Here is a 15,875-nt window from a genome sequence, read left to right on the forward strand (position 1 = left end):
GATCAAGGTTGTCAGACACTGACTAATCACCTTTTCTTTATTAGACAGAGACATGGAGATCTTTAACCTGACATCATTTTATATGAACATTCTGGGTTTTCTGTGACCGATGACCCGCAGTTGACCTTAAGGACCAATAATAGGCTAAACAATGCTCTGCATACATAAATGAAAGGCCTAAGTGAAACTTTTTCATCCTGTTCATAGGAGAGAAGAATCAACCTGCTTTTTATGCCCGAGGCTTGTTACCCACCAGAGCAGGTGTTTAGAAGGATGAGGCATTTATCCTTGGGAAAGCTTATTGGCCTTCTCACTCCTCCTCTGACTTCTTGCTGTTGTCTTATAAAACTTGGGATGTCCTGGATGGTTGTTGGGAGGTGGGGTTTTGTAGTAGGTGATAGCGATGACACTTGGACCACTTTTGAAGCTGTAGTTCACTCCTCTAACACTTAGACTTGCCCGAAACAGCGCCAGGATCAAAATACCTGTCTGTGGGAGCGTTTGCAAGCTGGAGAAAGCTGCCTAAGAAGGTTGGCTGGGTGGCAACAGTGATAGAATGTTTATATTTAGCCACATGTGCCGAGTGTGGCTGTCACAAGTTTAAAATGCTTTCCTGTAAGACCATTTGTCTGTTACTTGTGTTCTTTCTCATCTATATTTAGGTGGCTTACTGTAGCTTTGAAAGTCACTGGCTTTTTATGTAGTGTTGGTGATTCATAGATTTGCTCCCTCTATTCATTGTAGGCTGTTTCTGAGAACATCCTTTAAGGAGAGCACAGCCAGGCTTCTAATTTCACGTTTCAGGGGCAGCGTGTGGGACAGCCTCTGACCCCGGTTCAGGTCAGATCTCAAAGCTCTGTTCAAGCGTAAATCATGGCTGTGTGCCTGCAGTTGGAGTGAGTCGGCTGCTGGTGTTCTGAAGCTTTTTTTAAAATTAGACTTGACCAGTAATACATTTCTGTAGGTGTTGCCTTGCATATCTGAGCAGAGATGGTTGATTTGTTTTAAACTAATATTTATAACCAGGTATTGAATTAGTGAGACTCTTGAAGTGTCTGGCAGGTCCCTTTCAGCTTAGAGGGAGGTAGGGGAGGGGTTCTATGATGTTTCAGGAATACAGTACTTCTCTCTCCCCACCGTCCATGAAGGGGATAAAGCCCTTTAATTTAGTTCTCAGCTAAAACTTCTTCCAGGGGACTGCCTCTGACCATAGTGAGAACCACTTGTCCTCAACCTCCTTTAATTATGCTGCCCATATTCCCCAGAAACGAAAGGGGTTGAGGAGACTGGGGACAGAGTTTGTAGAAACTCTACTATAGGTTGCCTAGAGAGGACTCATGTGTTCATTCACCAGATGACTCCTTTCTGGTCCTTCTATGTACTGGGCACAATGTGTCAGCCTTTGCTTCTTTGTGCGAGCCTATTTGGTTCTTGTCTACTTTATTTGCCATAGGCGGGACCTTCTTTATTTTTTTCCTGCTAAGTTAGTCACTGTACTAACGTCTCTTCAACAATAGACTAACCCAGTCCCTTGCTCCTTGCTCCGGGGCCACTGAGAAGGCTGCTGGGGTGTTGGCCTTTGTTTTGGGCCCTGTTGTCCTGTGTTGCTAAGCACTGGGTGCCTGTGCTTGTTGTCAGATGCTCTGTGTGGAGTCTCTACTTTTCTGCAGCTGGTTTTCTGAAAGACACACAGGCAGTGTGTCGGTAAGCGAGTCCCTTTCAGGGGCTGTGACTGGGGTGGGTAGAGTCGTGGCTGTTAAACCCAGCCAGCTTTGGAGATGAGTTTGCTCGTTTGGGCAATTTCATTGTAACTTTCAGTTTGAATGACAGACGTTCAAATTCAAAAATATGAAGAGGGCAGCACTGTACAGGAAATGTCAGGATATTGAGGAAAACCCACTATTACACATGACCCTCACTGCTGTGGCTGTGCTTCCTTCCAGCCTTTTTCCAGAGTGACTATATACGGGCATCTGGGCACATAGGTCTTTTTCCCCTCACCAGTTAATATTTTACCATCAGTGCTTTCCCAAGTTGCTGCATAGTCTCCAAAGCCATTTTTCCAGCTGCATAATAATCTTATTAAAAGTCTTGTGGCAGGGACTTCGCTGGTGGCCCAGTAGTTAAGAATCTGCCTTCCAGTGCAGGGCATGAAGGTTGTTGGATCCTTGGTCGGGGGACTAAGATCCCACATGCCACAAGGCTGTGAAGCCCACACGCTGCAGCAGAGACCAAAGGAAAAAAAAAACCAAAGCAGTCCTATGGCAGATTATTACTGTCTGAAAGGTGAGCTGGACAGAGTACTAATCTCCTGCTGTGAGAGTGGGGTCAGGCACGGACCTGAATTAGACTCTGGAGTGCTGAGACCCCCGGGGTTGTGGGAGCCCCATGCCCTCCTGAGATCTGGCTTCTGGTTGAATGCCACAAGGAAAAGGGCATTCCTTTTCCTTTGTAGATTAATCACCTGTTCTGTTAAGTGCAAGTGTCTTTTCAAGTATCCATAATATTTGGTGAGTGTTTCTAGCGGACATGAAGTGTATTTACCTAGTGACTATTTACCTCGTGAATATACTTCCCTAGTATATTTACCTAGTGAATATACTTCATGAAGTATATTTACCCAGTGCAGACCCCAGGGACTCTCTCGGGGCAGCCTGGCCTGATTGCTTTCTGATCTTCCGTGCCTTGCACCTCATCCCTAAACCTTCTTTTTCTGCTGTGGAAAGGAGTAGTAGTGAATGCTGCCTCTTTCTTTACAGAAATGGGTGCAAGAATCAATATATCAAAAGACCTAACTACCTTGAGTATGACTCTGATATCTCTGAGACAGTTTTTTAAATTACTCAGTTGTTAGCTATTACTTATTAGCTATCATTGATTATTTATTATTACTTATTAGATCTCCATCCAGGATCTGCAGTACAGGAGAAAACCTAGTGTCTCTGTCATTTCCATATTTATATATTCAGAGCACTTTTTTCCCTGTATGCTTTCTGGAGCCATCTACAATAGGATGTTTATATAGACATCTGTCTCACAGACTAAACCATACCTCTGAAGAACCAAGACTCTATTTCATTTATTCATTTCTCAATTCCCAGAATCGAGCCATTCATGTAACAAGTATTTCCCAAGTGCCTTCTACATGCTCGGCAGCGTTTTAGGCTTGGATGTGCTAGTGGACACAGCTGACCTAACTCCCTGTCCTCGGGGAACTGACATTGCAGTGGGGGACACAAACCCCTACAGTAAGTGCTCAGGTGTTGGGGAACAGTGAGGAGGCCGGTAGAGCCCAAGCAGAATTTCAGGGAGCTGGAGGCAGTGGTGTCAAGTTGAGCTTGTAGATGAGGATAAGAATTAGGTTTTACTCCAAGTGAAATGGGCCCCTTGAAAGGCTTGAGGCAGAGGGTTGACATGATTAGCTGGCAAGTTCTGGCTGCTGGGCGCAGAAGACTGAAAGCTGGGCTGAGGGTGGAAGGTAGGAATCCACTAGGAAGTCACTGCTGTTATCCAGGCCAAAGAGGGTGGCCTGTGCCTGGGCAGGCAGTGGTGGTGAGAAGGGATGGATTTTGGATGTTTTATAGTGATTTATGTTAAAAACTTCTCTGTATCTACAGAGAAGACAAGAATGGTACAACAAACATGTGTTTCTTTCACCCACTTTCACTGATTATAAGTATGTCGCCACATTTGCTTTCCCCATCTCTATTACTATTATCTGCTAAAGCTTTTGAAAGTAAGTTGCACACATCATAACCTGTCAGCCCTAAATGTTTCTCCTGGGGAAAACAATATCTTTTACATAACCGTAGTTATGTAAACCATAGCCAGACTCCGCTATCCATGGGATTTTCTGGGCAGGAATACTGGAGTGCCATTTACTCCTCCAGGGGATCTTCCCAACCCAGGGATAGAACCGGCATCTCCTGCATCGGCAGACGGATTCTTTACTACTAGCACCACCTGAGAAGCCCCACATAACCATATTACAGTTATCAAATTAACATTGAAAAATTATCCAATTAACATTGAGAAAAAATTCCTGTTTTTCCAGTTGTTCCAATGTCCTTTGTAGCCATTTTTTTCTCCAGTGTAAGATTCAATACAGAATCCAATTCAGGGTCACATGTTACATTTAGTTTTCCTGCCTTTTAGTTTTGCAGTGTGTGTGTGCATGCATGCTAGTCACTTCAGTCGTGTCTGATTCTTAGCGACCCCATGGACTGTAGCCTGCCAGGCTCCTTAGTCCATGGGATTCTCCAGGCAAGAATACTGGAGTGGGTTGCCATGCCCTCCCCTAGGGGATCTTCCCCACCCAGGGGTTGAAACCAGGTCTCTTATGTCTCCTGCATTGGCAGGCAAGGTCCTTACCACTAGTGCCACCTGGAGTTTTGCTACTTCAGTTTGGGTTCTCTGATTCTTTTCTTACAGTTGGATTACAAAATACATTTTTGGCAGACTTGGGTGTTTTGTCTGTCTTAGGGCACTGGAAATAGACCTTTGAAGGTAGCATCAGAAGGATTTGTTGACAGATGAGATGTGAGGGAGAGGAAATGAGGTTTTGGCATTGCCAATAAGTGAGATAGGAGGGAGACTGCAAGAGGGGAGGGACTTTGAGGGGCCATCAGGACAGTATTATGCATGCTGTCTGCAGCCCGAATGCAGAGTGTTGCTCACAAGATGTTTGTAGTTGAATTTCATGCTAGTGAACTAGGAAAGCAGCCCTCCTGAGCTGGAAAGCCAGCAGTATGCTGGGAGCTCTGGGCCTTTTCTGGCTGTAGGTTAAGCCCTGGCCTGGTCTTGTGGCATCTTAATTCTGCTCCACTTCTTCCTGTCTGGTGTAGCCTGAGGAGGCAGAAGGTCCTTCCTACGCTCTGTATCCTTACCCTCTGCAGAGAGGCAGTGGTCCTGCCTCTCATCCTGTAGTAATGCATGCCCTATGTATCCCACGCTACAAGGGGATTGATTGGCAAAGTCAGGTTCCAAATAACATATAGACCCACCAGTTTTGGGGGGTTGGATGCAGAATCCCTTTGTTACTGCATTCGTATGGTGAGTTTGCTTCATAAACAACTCAAACCTTCTCTCTCTCTCTTTAATCTTTTTTTTTCTTTCTTTTAAAGTTTAAGCTTATATCCCAGGCATATGAAGTGCTTTCAGATCCAAAGAAAAGGGACATTTATGACCAGGGTGGTGAACAGGCCATTAAGGAAGGAGGCTCGGGCAGCCCCAGCTTCTCTTCTCCCATGGACATCTTTGACATGTTCTTTGGTGGCGGAGGACGGATGGCTCGAGAGAGAAGAGGTAAATAAAGACGTTAAGCAAGTTTTAGTTTCCAAATTGTATGTGTTACTGGAATCAAGAGGGATCTTGCCTTAGAAGGGTGTAGTTACCGTGTTTGGGAAATCATTAACTTTAAGTAGTTCATCACTTGCCTAGTATCCAGGCTACCCAGAGTCTCTTAGTACAGCTAGTAGTTAATTGCCTGACACTCTCCAAACCCCACATATAAAGGAGCAGATGGTGAATTCCCTGGTGGTCCAGTGCTAAGGATTCCTCCCTTTTACTTTTGGGGCCTGGGTTCAATTCCTAGTTGGGGAACTAAGGTCCCCCAAGTGGTGTGCTCCACCCCACTCCGCCCCCACAAAGGGGCAAATGGTGGTGAGGAGGAAGGAGGAGGGTCAAGATTACCTTGCCCTCCTGTTCTCTCCTGTTGGGGTCAGACTCCCAGTGTCTAAGAGCCGTGATGCCAGCTCCTGTGGTTAGTGCCGATGACTCTGCTGAGTGCGCGCCTCCTCCCTGAGGCTCCTGACCCGGGTGGGGCCGGCAGGCTGTTTCTGGCTGGTGTTCTGCCATGCAGAGTGCAGCCTCATTTCCTCAGCCTCCTCAGGAGATCCTCTGGTAACAAAATTTACCTCTTGATGTTTGAACATCTTTGTGAAAGAAACTACCTTGCCCATCTCTTCAGAATGCATTAGGACTAGCAGCTTCATCCCCAGAGGTGAAAGAGGAATGTAGCTCTTGGTGGAATGGCCCCAGGGCTCTGTTTTTGAATTCTGGGGTTTGTTCTTCCTAATTTTTCTATCTCTTACCTCCTGACAGGCTCTAGCTGTCACCTCTGACTATTACCAGTGGTCTCTTATAGCCCCCTTCCCCTGTCCAGCTTGCAGCTGGTACTCTGCTTTAGACCTCAAAACCAGATAGATAGCCAAGCTTATTACAATCCTAAATGAAATCAAAATAAACAAGCTCTGTATTGAGGTTTAAGAAGGGTGGTTTGGTGTCAACAAGAGGCCCCTGGATGAAGAAGGCTATACCGATTCTCACATTATAATTGACTTTGGGCTTTGAAAACCTTGGCTGTCAATTCTGTGAATATAGCGTGCTAAAAATCACAAAGTGTTTATTAGGCAAAAATCTTTACCCTGTTGTCTGGGTGCATTGCCTGCTCATATAATTGACGGTGTGGATGTGATTAAAACCTTTGGGTATCCTCTTGCCCAGCTCTCACTGTCTTGAGATGAACAGCTTCACACCCTTAATTAAGTCCTCTCTCAAGGTTGACAGCGAATAACCAAGGACAGCATCTCAGTCCTTGACATGAGGACTCCTCTCAGTCCATCTTTCAGACCTCGAGAGCCCTGTGGGCACCAGAGGGGGACCTGATGCTATGGGTCCTGAGAGGCTGGGATGGCACCAGAGCAGACAGATGCCCTCCCTAAAGATGAAAGGCCCACTGTCCTGGGTGAACAGACAGGACTTCCATGGATGAAAGAGTTTGCAGTCAGTCACAAGTCACAGAAGGGCTCAAAAAGTAAAGGGCATTATGTTCAAGAAAGAGTTTCAGTTGAAGGTCCAGAGACTGACTGCGTGTGTCATCTGTAAGGAAAGGTCTCTTTTCATGGGGAGCCTACTTCACCAGTCTCACTGGTTAACATAATGGGTTTCCTCATTGATCTCTCATTCTCAGATTTGTTCTTAGAAAATAAAGATGAAACGTCTTTGTTGACATCTATAAATGATTGAATAATTAGCCCATAGCTGGAAAAGGTATTAGTTCTCATATTGGCAGAGGGCCAGAAGGTGGGCCAGGTGTAACTGAAGCTTTGCCTCCCCCAGCGAAGGGAATGAATGACAACGGGCACAGTCCGAGTCTCTGGAGACTTCATAAAACTAAAGGTCATATACGTGGTATTTAATACAGTGATATATTTGATACAGTAATGCTAATTGGTTTCTTTCTCCTCCGTAAGGCAAGAATGTGGTACATCAGTTGTCTGTAACTCTTGAAGATTTATATAATGGAGTCACAAAGAAACTGGCTCTCCAGAAAAATGTAATTTGTGAGAAATGTGAAGGTAAGGATTCATTTCTGAATGAATCTCATAGTTCTGGTTCCTCGGATCTGAAAACAATTCTTATTGTTTTACAGTTCAGAGAAAAACAATTGATCTTTTCAAATGTGAAGGTCAGAAATTAGAAACAGATGGCCTGAGGGCCAAACCCATTTTATTTGGTCCTGTACATTTTTTATTTGGATTGCACATTTATTTAATGTGTTGTCAATTATTTTAAAAATATAAAGATGAAGATAGTTCACCCAGCCCTAGGGGTCAGCACACTTTTGCTGTAAAGGGCCAGATAGTAGATATTTTGGGCTCTGTGAGCCATACTGTGTCTGTCGTAACTATTGAACTCTTAATGCAAAAGCAGCCATAGACAGGAAATAAACAGATAAACAAATAAACAGATGATGCACCTGTCTAATAAAGATTTATTTACAAAACCATGTAGCCGGCCATAGTTTACTGTCCTCGACTTAAATGTAAATGTAATTAGCGTGGGTTTTTAAAATCTAATTTTGCAAGAAAAGTCAGATCCAGTGACTTCATCACACGCTGTCCCACAGAGAAGTGGCTGGGCTGGGTAGCTGTTCCTGTGGGCAGGGATGTGTTCTCCAGCCTCCGTGGTCACGTGTAGGCACGGGGGTTTTTCCACGCTGGGGTGGAAGAAAATCGTTGGTGACATTACAGTGATGAATTTGCCTTGGCACAGCCAAAACCACAAATATTTGTGATCGCATGTTAATATCTGGATATTGTCTGCTTGGCTAGAATCATCCAGACTCTCCCACATGGCTTTTTATGACTGTGAATAGAATTCAAACCACAGTGTCCAGTTTCATGGCTTATCACCCTTCTGTGGTGGCATCCAGCAGAGCCTCTTTTAAGGGAAGAGTACAGCCTTGTTCCTGTCTCCCCGCAGGCGTTGGTGGGAAGAAGGGGTCTGTGGAGAAGTGCCCGGTGTGCAAGGGGCGAGGGATGCAGATTCACATCCAGCAGATTGGGCCGGGCATGGTGCAGCAGATCCAGACCGTGTGCATCGAGTGCAAGGGCCAGGGGGAGCGCATCAACCCCAAGGACCGCTGCGAAAGCTGCAACGGTGCCAAGGTCGTCCGAGAGAAGAAGATTATCGAGGTGCATGTGGAGAAAGGTGAGGCAGCACCGCACGAGCACCCCAGGCTGGCAGAAGTGCCCCTCAGGTGCTGAGTATGGAGCACGCAGGTTAGGCATCAGGGAGAGGAGCCACAGCACAGCTGGTGTTTAGATACCCTTAGTGTGTGCCATCAACTCTTCCAATCCAAAGAAATTTCTTTTTAAGGTTTTCTGATGCTCCGAAAGTCACTTGACCTTGATTTTGGAAAATTGGCCTCCCTGGCAACTTCTTTTAAAGGTTTTCTGATGCTCCGGAAGTCACTTGACCTTGATTTTGGTTAATTGCCCTTCCTTGCAATTCTCAAACCATCCTGTAGAGTCATTTGGAGTGCTCTTGCTAATGGCTTTTGTTGTGCATTGGTTGTGAGAGCTCACGTACGTCTGCATAGCTGTGCATCCCTTTCCTCCACACATTTCCCCTCTGTTGCAACAGATTCTGCCAAATGCAGCACCTTACCCCTGCTATTCATTTTGCCAGGGGCATCATTTTAAGGGCTTTTCCCCTCTTAGCTACTCCCCTGATTATTTTGTGTCTTTCTAATCCAGAGAATATATTTTAGGTGAGAGATGAGACCAAAGTACACAGTTCAGTACCCAAACCGACACATAGGTTGAGGGACTTGGCCCTGTGCCTGGGTGCACACAAGACTTGTTAGAGCGCTGCTTGAGCGTCAGGAAGGGGACGTGTGTTCACAGCCCGCTGCCAGCTGTGGTGTCGGGGCCTGGCAGACAGTGCACGGCTGCACCGTGCTCGAGGTGGCAGCCTCGTTTCCCATTCTCCCTGCTGTATGCTTGGCTGAGGACGCGGGATATGTGGAGGGGAGTGGGCCTCTTTGTCAGTGGTATTCCAGCCACCACTCCCAGCCCCAGGCCTGCGCAAAGTTGGGAGGTTTGACGAGTAAAGAAGCCCCCAAAGGGCTCTGTGAAGCCTTCTTCAAAAGCTTTGTTGAAAGTATGGTTTTTAAGAGAAATGGCTAATCAGAAAGGGATGATGTTCCATAGGTATGAAAGATGGGCAAAAGATACTATTTCATGGAGAAGGAGATCAGGAGCCCGAGCTGGAGCCCGGTGATGTCATAATTGTGCTTGATCAGAAGGATCATAGTGTCTTTCAGAGACGAGGCCATGACTTGATCATGAAAATGAAAATTCAGCTTTCTGAAGCCCTTTGTGGCTTCAAGAAGACGATAAAAACACTGGATGATCGAGTCCTTGTTATTACATCCAAATCAGGTAATGTTTCAAATGTGTGTTTCGTTGTAGTTCCTCTGTTTGGCCCGATGATCCTGGTAACTTAACCTTGGTTTCACATTCAAGTTAGTGTGACTTGATTTTTTGTAAATTTGAAGTCATCAGTAGAGACTCGTGAATTTTGTGAATTTCTTTTATAGTCTGCTTGAAAAAAACTTCAGAATTGGAATCTCTGGGGATCTAAAATTCTACCTGGAACCTGCCAATCTGACTTAAAATTTTTTAAAAATTAACTTTTGTGTAATAAAACACAGCTAATAATAGGTGGTTTTTTTCCCTATCACGTGGTGATCTGTGCTGAATCATCCACATTCCTCTAGCCTCTCTGTTGTTGATTACATATGAGACATTTTAAAATAGAATATTCCTGAAAAATGCCATCGCCTGCCAGCTTACCGTTGGTGGCATCTAGAGAACTGCTTATCTGCACACATGCACAGGAGCCGGAGGGAGCTACCTCTGAACCAGAAGGATTCTCACGGGCCTGAGAGCTCAGCCTGCCAGCACGTGTCTAGATGTCAGGCTCCCAGCTCCCAGGAGGGCTAGTGCTCACTGCAGCTAGGGCCTCAGAGCACCTCCCTGGAAGGGGCTGCGGGGAGAGGGGAGAGTGACCAGGCTGGGACCCTTGACTTGAAGCTGCCTGTGAACAGCACTTCAGGTCAGTTGTCCATGTCAAAGAATGTCCAGATGGGTGCAGTGGTGGCTGAGCCACCCGGATGCTCGCGACCCCATCACTGGCCATGAGCAGTGCTGTTCTGGTCCCCTCACTGCTGGGGAGTCTAACTTTTCATGTGGGCATCTGAGATTTAAAGCTCGATGGGATGGGTTCAGGGCTGAGCTTGGAAGTAACCAGCCAGTGAGCCTGTCCAACAGCAGTGGAAATAATCAAGACCCTGCAGTCCAGTGGGGTGAGCCACCTGGTCTCCCCAACCACCTTCCGGGCCTTTCCTTCCTCTGTATCCATTTCTCTCTTTCCTTTTCTGGCCTGTTCTCTTTCTCTGCCACTTTCCTTTTTGGCTCTTTCTGTTTCTTCTTTCTCTGGGTTATAAATGAAATGGAATTATATGCCCCAGTCTTGATCAGAGGTTTTCTTTTGTCTTTTACATTTTATTTGGAAACAATTTCCAACTTATCAAAAAGTTGTGAAAATAAAAGTAGCATGATGCCCACCAACACATGATTTGCCTATTGTTAAAATTTTACCAGTTGATTTTTTGTTCTGTGTTTGCACATAGATCTACTTAAGGATTGAGGGAAAGCACTGCACTATAATACAAATATGCATGAAAAGCTTAAATACAACATCTTCCTTTAGATTCCATTTGTAAGCCTCCCAAGGTACCCAGTTCTTCCTCTCACTTGTGTAGGAGAGTTTGAGGATTGTAGTTTGCACAAAGCCCTAGGTTGTGAGTGGGTGTGTGCCCAAGACCCCTGGTATCATGTCCAGTGTCCCCTAACATTACCTCAACCCTGATTCCAGCCCTTCTGGAAATAGGAGCTGGGTGACATCTTTGGGATGCTGTGTGACTTCTTTGGGAAAGCTCCCGGGAGCTGGGGCCCGTGCCATGGGATGGGAGCTCAGGGCTCCTTGCTGCCTCCCAACTAATCCCAGCCACAGGGACAGGAGAGAGGAGGCGAGCCCCAGAGGGAAAGAAGTGGTAAACCCTGAGAAACCCATTTCTTTGCTTAGTTACAAGGGGGGCAGGGTGTCCAGAAAACCTCCTGCTGGAGATTTCGCTTGTTTTTTCCTTTTGACCATTTGTGGGTTTTTTTTTTGAGTCCTCCCCTTTTCTTTTCAGCTCTTCCCCTGTTGTCTTGGCTTATTTCTCTTTCCTTCGTGCATTTCCTCTTCCTTCCTGTGCTATTGTATTGCCTTCCTCGCTAGAGCCCCTTAGGCTGTCTTGAAAACGGCTGAGAATCTGGAGGTTAGAGAAAAAAGTGCCTTAAGAGCTTCAGCAGGTTGTGATCCCCCTGCCTGAAGGTGGAGCTGTACCTCACAGAAGAGCCAAGTCATCCTCTTCTCCCTGTCTTATATGTGGTTGTCCATACTTGGCCCCAGGGTTTCCTTGCCCTCAGTGAATTAAAGCAGAAGCCTGAGGAGCTGTGCTGAGAGCAATAAGAAGTGACACCTGATAGGAAGAGACAGAAAGCTATTTAAAAACAAAATGAAAACCATGACAAGCCCAGCAGCATGGGGCTGTTTGGCTAAGGCTGCCATCAGCAGCTCTAAGGGCCCTGAGTGAGCCATACAGCCCTGTGCTGAATGACCCCCAAGGAGAGAGTTCTCCGCACGCTTTATTTTGAAAAATTCCCATGAGATACTTCAAAAGATCTCCTCTGCAGAGCATTCATCCAGGAGAGTGGGATGCTGAATAAATAAGTGTTCGCCCCCCGCCGTTCATATTTTTTCCTGGGTATTTATTTCTTTACCCATTTTCACTACTGAGCTGAAAGGCATACTTTAAAAAAAGAAACCCTTTTATCTCTCTTCATATTTGGAAGGAAAAAATATTTTTAAATTTGGAGTGAACCAAGTGCTCTGGTGGAGAAGGAAATGGCAGCCCACTCTAGTACTCTTGCCTGGAGAATCCCAGGGACAGGGGAGCCTGGTGGCCTGCCATCTCTGGGGTTGCACAGAGTCGGACACAACTGAAGCGATTTAACAGCAGCAGCAGCAGCAAGTGCTCTGGGGGTGCTGAGCTCCCATGATACCTTCTGAAAAAGTGTAGAAATGTAAGACCCAGCGAGTGCAAGCCAGGCCAGCTCTGGCCCACGGGTGTGTGAGGAGACCTCTGTGCCTTTTGAGCTCTCCTCCCAGGCTCCTTCGAGGCCACTTCCTGCTCCAAGCTCTGCTCGAGTCTGTGAGGAGGAGAATCTCCTCCCATTCGTGGGAAAGTCATTTTGCAATATCTGAAGAGGCAGGCTAACATAATAGCCCTGTTTTCCCAAACTGAAGGTTGATTCCTAGTTCCCGTCTTTATACCCGCTTTATGATGGAGGCTGCAGCCCCTCTCCTTGCATACACTGCAGGAGCCCGGCGCATGGACCAGAGGGTCCCACTCCCACCCTCCTCTCACTGCCTTCACCCAGCCAGTTCCTCTGACAGGGACCATTCTGCCTGGGACCAGCTTTCTAGTCAGATGCTCCATGACCCCTGCCTTAGCCTGCTGCGCTAAGGGGGCTCGGGCCTGCCCCAGGCTCCAGGCCGCTGTCCATCTTCCTATTTCATAAGTAAGCCTTTTTTGTGTGTGTGTGTGACAGGTGAGGTGATAAAGCATGGGGACCTGAAATGTGTACGTAATGAAGGAATGCCGATCTACAAATCACCTCTGGAGAAAGGGATTCTGATCATACAGTTTTTAGTAAGTGCCTGTATGTGTGTGTGTGTTATTTCCATGGGGCATAAAATTAAATGCCTTACTTGGGAAGGGAAGAAACAACTACTTTTTTCCACCTCACCCTTCACAGGTTATTTTCCCTGAAAAACACTGGCTTCCCCAAGACAAGCTTTCCCAGCTGGAAGCTCTGCTGCCTCCTCGACAGAAAGTCAGGGTTACAGAGGACATGGATCAGGTGGAGCTGAAGGAGTTTAATCCCAGTGAGCAGAACTGGCGCCAGCACAGGGAGGCCTACGAAGAGGACGACGACGGGCCGCGGGCCGGAGTGCAGTGCCAGACGGCATGACGCGGCCCTGTGCAGCGTGGCCTGGCGGGACTAGCACATCATGAATGTAAAGTTGGCACAATGAAAAATGGCATCGCTTTAATGGCCTCGTGTTTGGGGAGTCCTGTGTATATGTTCAGCATTCTCAACTGCTGAGTGTCTTTTGGTTTTTGTTTTTCTTTTGGTTGTAACTTAAGTTATAGCTTAATTTATATTTAAATGTTTTAAGTGTAAATCACCTCTAGTCTGCATATGGAATCTGTTTATTTACATTTTCAGGATACTTTTGAGATGCCAGTGAACGCACTGACACTTTGTGCTTCTAGTGGCTTTGCCATAATTCAGTTCCACCAATAAAGCACAGCCCAGACAGTAGCACTCAGCCCCCGCGCAAACCTCCAGGCGCACAGTGGGTGACCTGGCCCATGTCCAGCTCTGCAGTTTCTTCCCCTCTGCACCTGCCTCCCAAGGCAAAGTTACGGAGGACATGATCTCAGGGCTGCTAATGTGACATTTCTGAATCTAGATTCTAGATGGTTCTCAAGAATAAAAGCACATCTGTGGGCTGGATTTGGCGGCAGTGCCTGGCTCACACTGAGTGGGCTGCAGGGCCAGCTTGGTTCCCACTGTCTTATGCCCTTGAGTGTTTGAGTGGGGTGGGTCTGATCATCTCTCTTGGAAGCTTCCTGAGCGTTCCAAGCCTTGTGGTGAGAACAAACGAGTGTTTTAAATGAAACACTGATGAAAACTATTTGCCTGTGACCCCTGCACCTTGCCTTTTGTTGTTTTCTGTTGACAGCATTTGCAGTGCTGTCCCACCAAAGTGCTTACTTGTAAAAATGAAACCATCCACATCCCCAGCAGCCTTAGTGCAGCGACTGAAGCCGTGGGAGATGCTGGTGACTCAGCCCTATGGCACGGCCAGTTTCCCTGCCTGACCAGTGATCCTGGATGACTTGAGGCTCTGGGAAGGCAGGGGACATCTCAGTGTTTTCCACCTCATTCTCCCAGATTCAGCTCCCTTCCAAAGGATGGATGGTTCATCTCCTTGTACAGCCATATCACAAAGGGCTTCCTGCTCAAGGGATAAAGTTTCAGTGAGAACTTAAAAGTTCTACTCTGGACTGCAGTCTGTATGGACTACCACTGTAAATGATAACTTGTTCGGAAAGATACTAGTTACTTGTTTACTCCTGGCAGGTAGACAATATAAATTTAGATTCCTCAGCCTTCAGCCGTTACTGCTCCTTTCCTTCACACAACAGTCACAAAGAAAAACTGCTGCCTTCTCAGCTGCTGGGTTAAAGCAGAGGCCACTTTTCAGATCCACCCTTACTTACCTGCCCTACCTGCAAGTCTGACTCAGACCAGGGACCTCCCCAGGAGGGCCAAACGGCAGATCAGACCCCCGGCAGGTAGGTTCAGCGGATGGACCACTCTAGCAGAACACTGCTGGCTGGTGGGTGGGCATGATTTACCCAAGATAGGTACAGGAGCAGCCTGCCTGTCCCACTTTGACCACTAGTCAAGAAAGAAAGAAAATCTATTCTTCCAGCTAAGCCTGTATGAAAATCAGTTTACAGATGGACCACAACTCTAGGGTGTTCTGTTTCTGTGCTGTGACTTCCTAAAGAATTATTGCCAGAAAACTACTGTAGTTGATAAGGCAAAATTGCATTCAGCTCCTTGTCATGTAAATGGGATCTGGAGGGTGTTGCTTAAAATTTATTCCACCTGTACATTTGTCACTTTAAAATTAAAATTGAGCTGGTATGAGACAGATGGTTTTGTTTTTATTTACTTTCATTTCCAATAACCAGTGCTAAGGTGCAAGTTTGCCTCACATTGGTTGATAAAATGGAATGAAGTTTCTACTCTTACGGGGCTTATATTTGGGGTGGGGATAAATACATCAGGCAATGATGACTGCAGTGCCGAATGAGAATAATGGGAAAGGGACCAGGGGAAGGCCTCTTATTGGGAGCAGACACCTGAGAACAACCTGAAAGCAGTGAGACCTATGAAAGTCTGAGGAAGGGACGTCTGAGGAAGGCAGAGGAAATGGCCAGGGCTATGTGGATGTGATCTCGCGTGGCCTCAGGCTGCAGCATCTTGAAGTAGGGCCTGGGTTCCCAGAGACTGAGGTCAGGTCATGGCAGGGAGAGCACCAAATCCTAACCACTGGACCAGAGTTCAGTGAAAGGGGCCCTGGCCCTTTGGCTTTGCAGAAAAGAATTTCCACAAAGGCAAAAAACAGTAAAGCAAGTAAAAGGCTGGGGGGCGGGGCAGGGTGGGGGAAGAATAGCACGTGTAGATAGATACATGGGCAGACTCAGAGAAGAGTCCCTGAGTCACACTCTCCTGCAGTCTGAATGCCTTTTAAGGGGCACTTTTTCTGGGTTTCCTCTGGCCAGTCATTTAGAGTTGCCCGGTTCACAGTCCATATTTGGTGTATCTCAGGATCTT

The 15,875-nt window shown here is 46.6% G+C and overlaps 1 protein-coding gene across 3 annotated transcripts in view; it reads left to right on the forward strand.

Moving 5' to 3' along the window:
• DNAJA4 (DnaJ heat shock protein family (Hsp40) member A4) overlaps positions 1-15,187 on the forward strand; it is a 16,564-nt gene extending 1,377 nt beyond the window's left edge. For 2 of the 3 annotated variants that reach the window (XM_004017814.5, XM_042235184.2), the window contains exons 3-8: positions 5,124-5,304; positions 7,254-7,358; positions 8,266-8,493; positions 9,498-9,728; positions 13,008-13,108; positions 13,215-15,187. In XM_004017814.5, coding sequence (XP_004017863.3) covers positions 5,124-5,304; positions 7,254-7,358; positions 8,266-8,493; positions 9,498-9,728; positions 13,008-13,108; positions 13,215-13,430 — 1,062 coding nt within the window. In that variant the 3' untranslated portion in view covers positions 13,431-15,187. The remainder of the gene's footprint in view (positions 1-5,123; positions 5,305-7,253; positions 7,359-8,265; positions 8,494-9,497; positions 9,729-13,007; positions 13,109-13,214) is intronic. The other variant, XM_042235183.1, reaches the window with a different exon arrangement.
• Positions 15,188-15,875: the final 688 nt, after the last annotated feature.

The sequence above is a fragment of the Ovis aries genome, chromosome 18 (assembly GCF_016772045.2).
Source record: "Ovis aries strain OAR_USU_Benz2616 breed Rambouillet chromosome 18, ARS-UI_Ramb_v3.0, whole genome shotgun sequence".
NCBI lineage: Eukaryota > Metazoa > Chordata > Mammalia > Artiodactyla > Bovidae > Ovis > Ovis aries.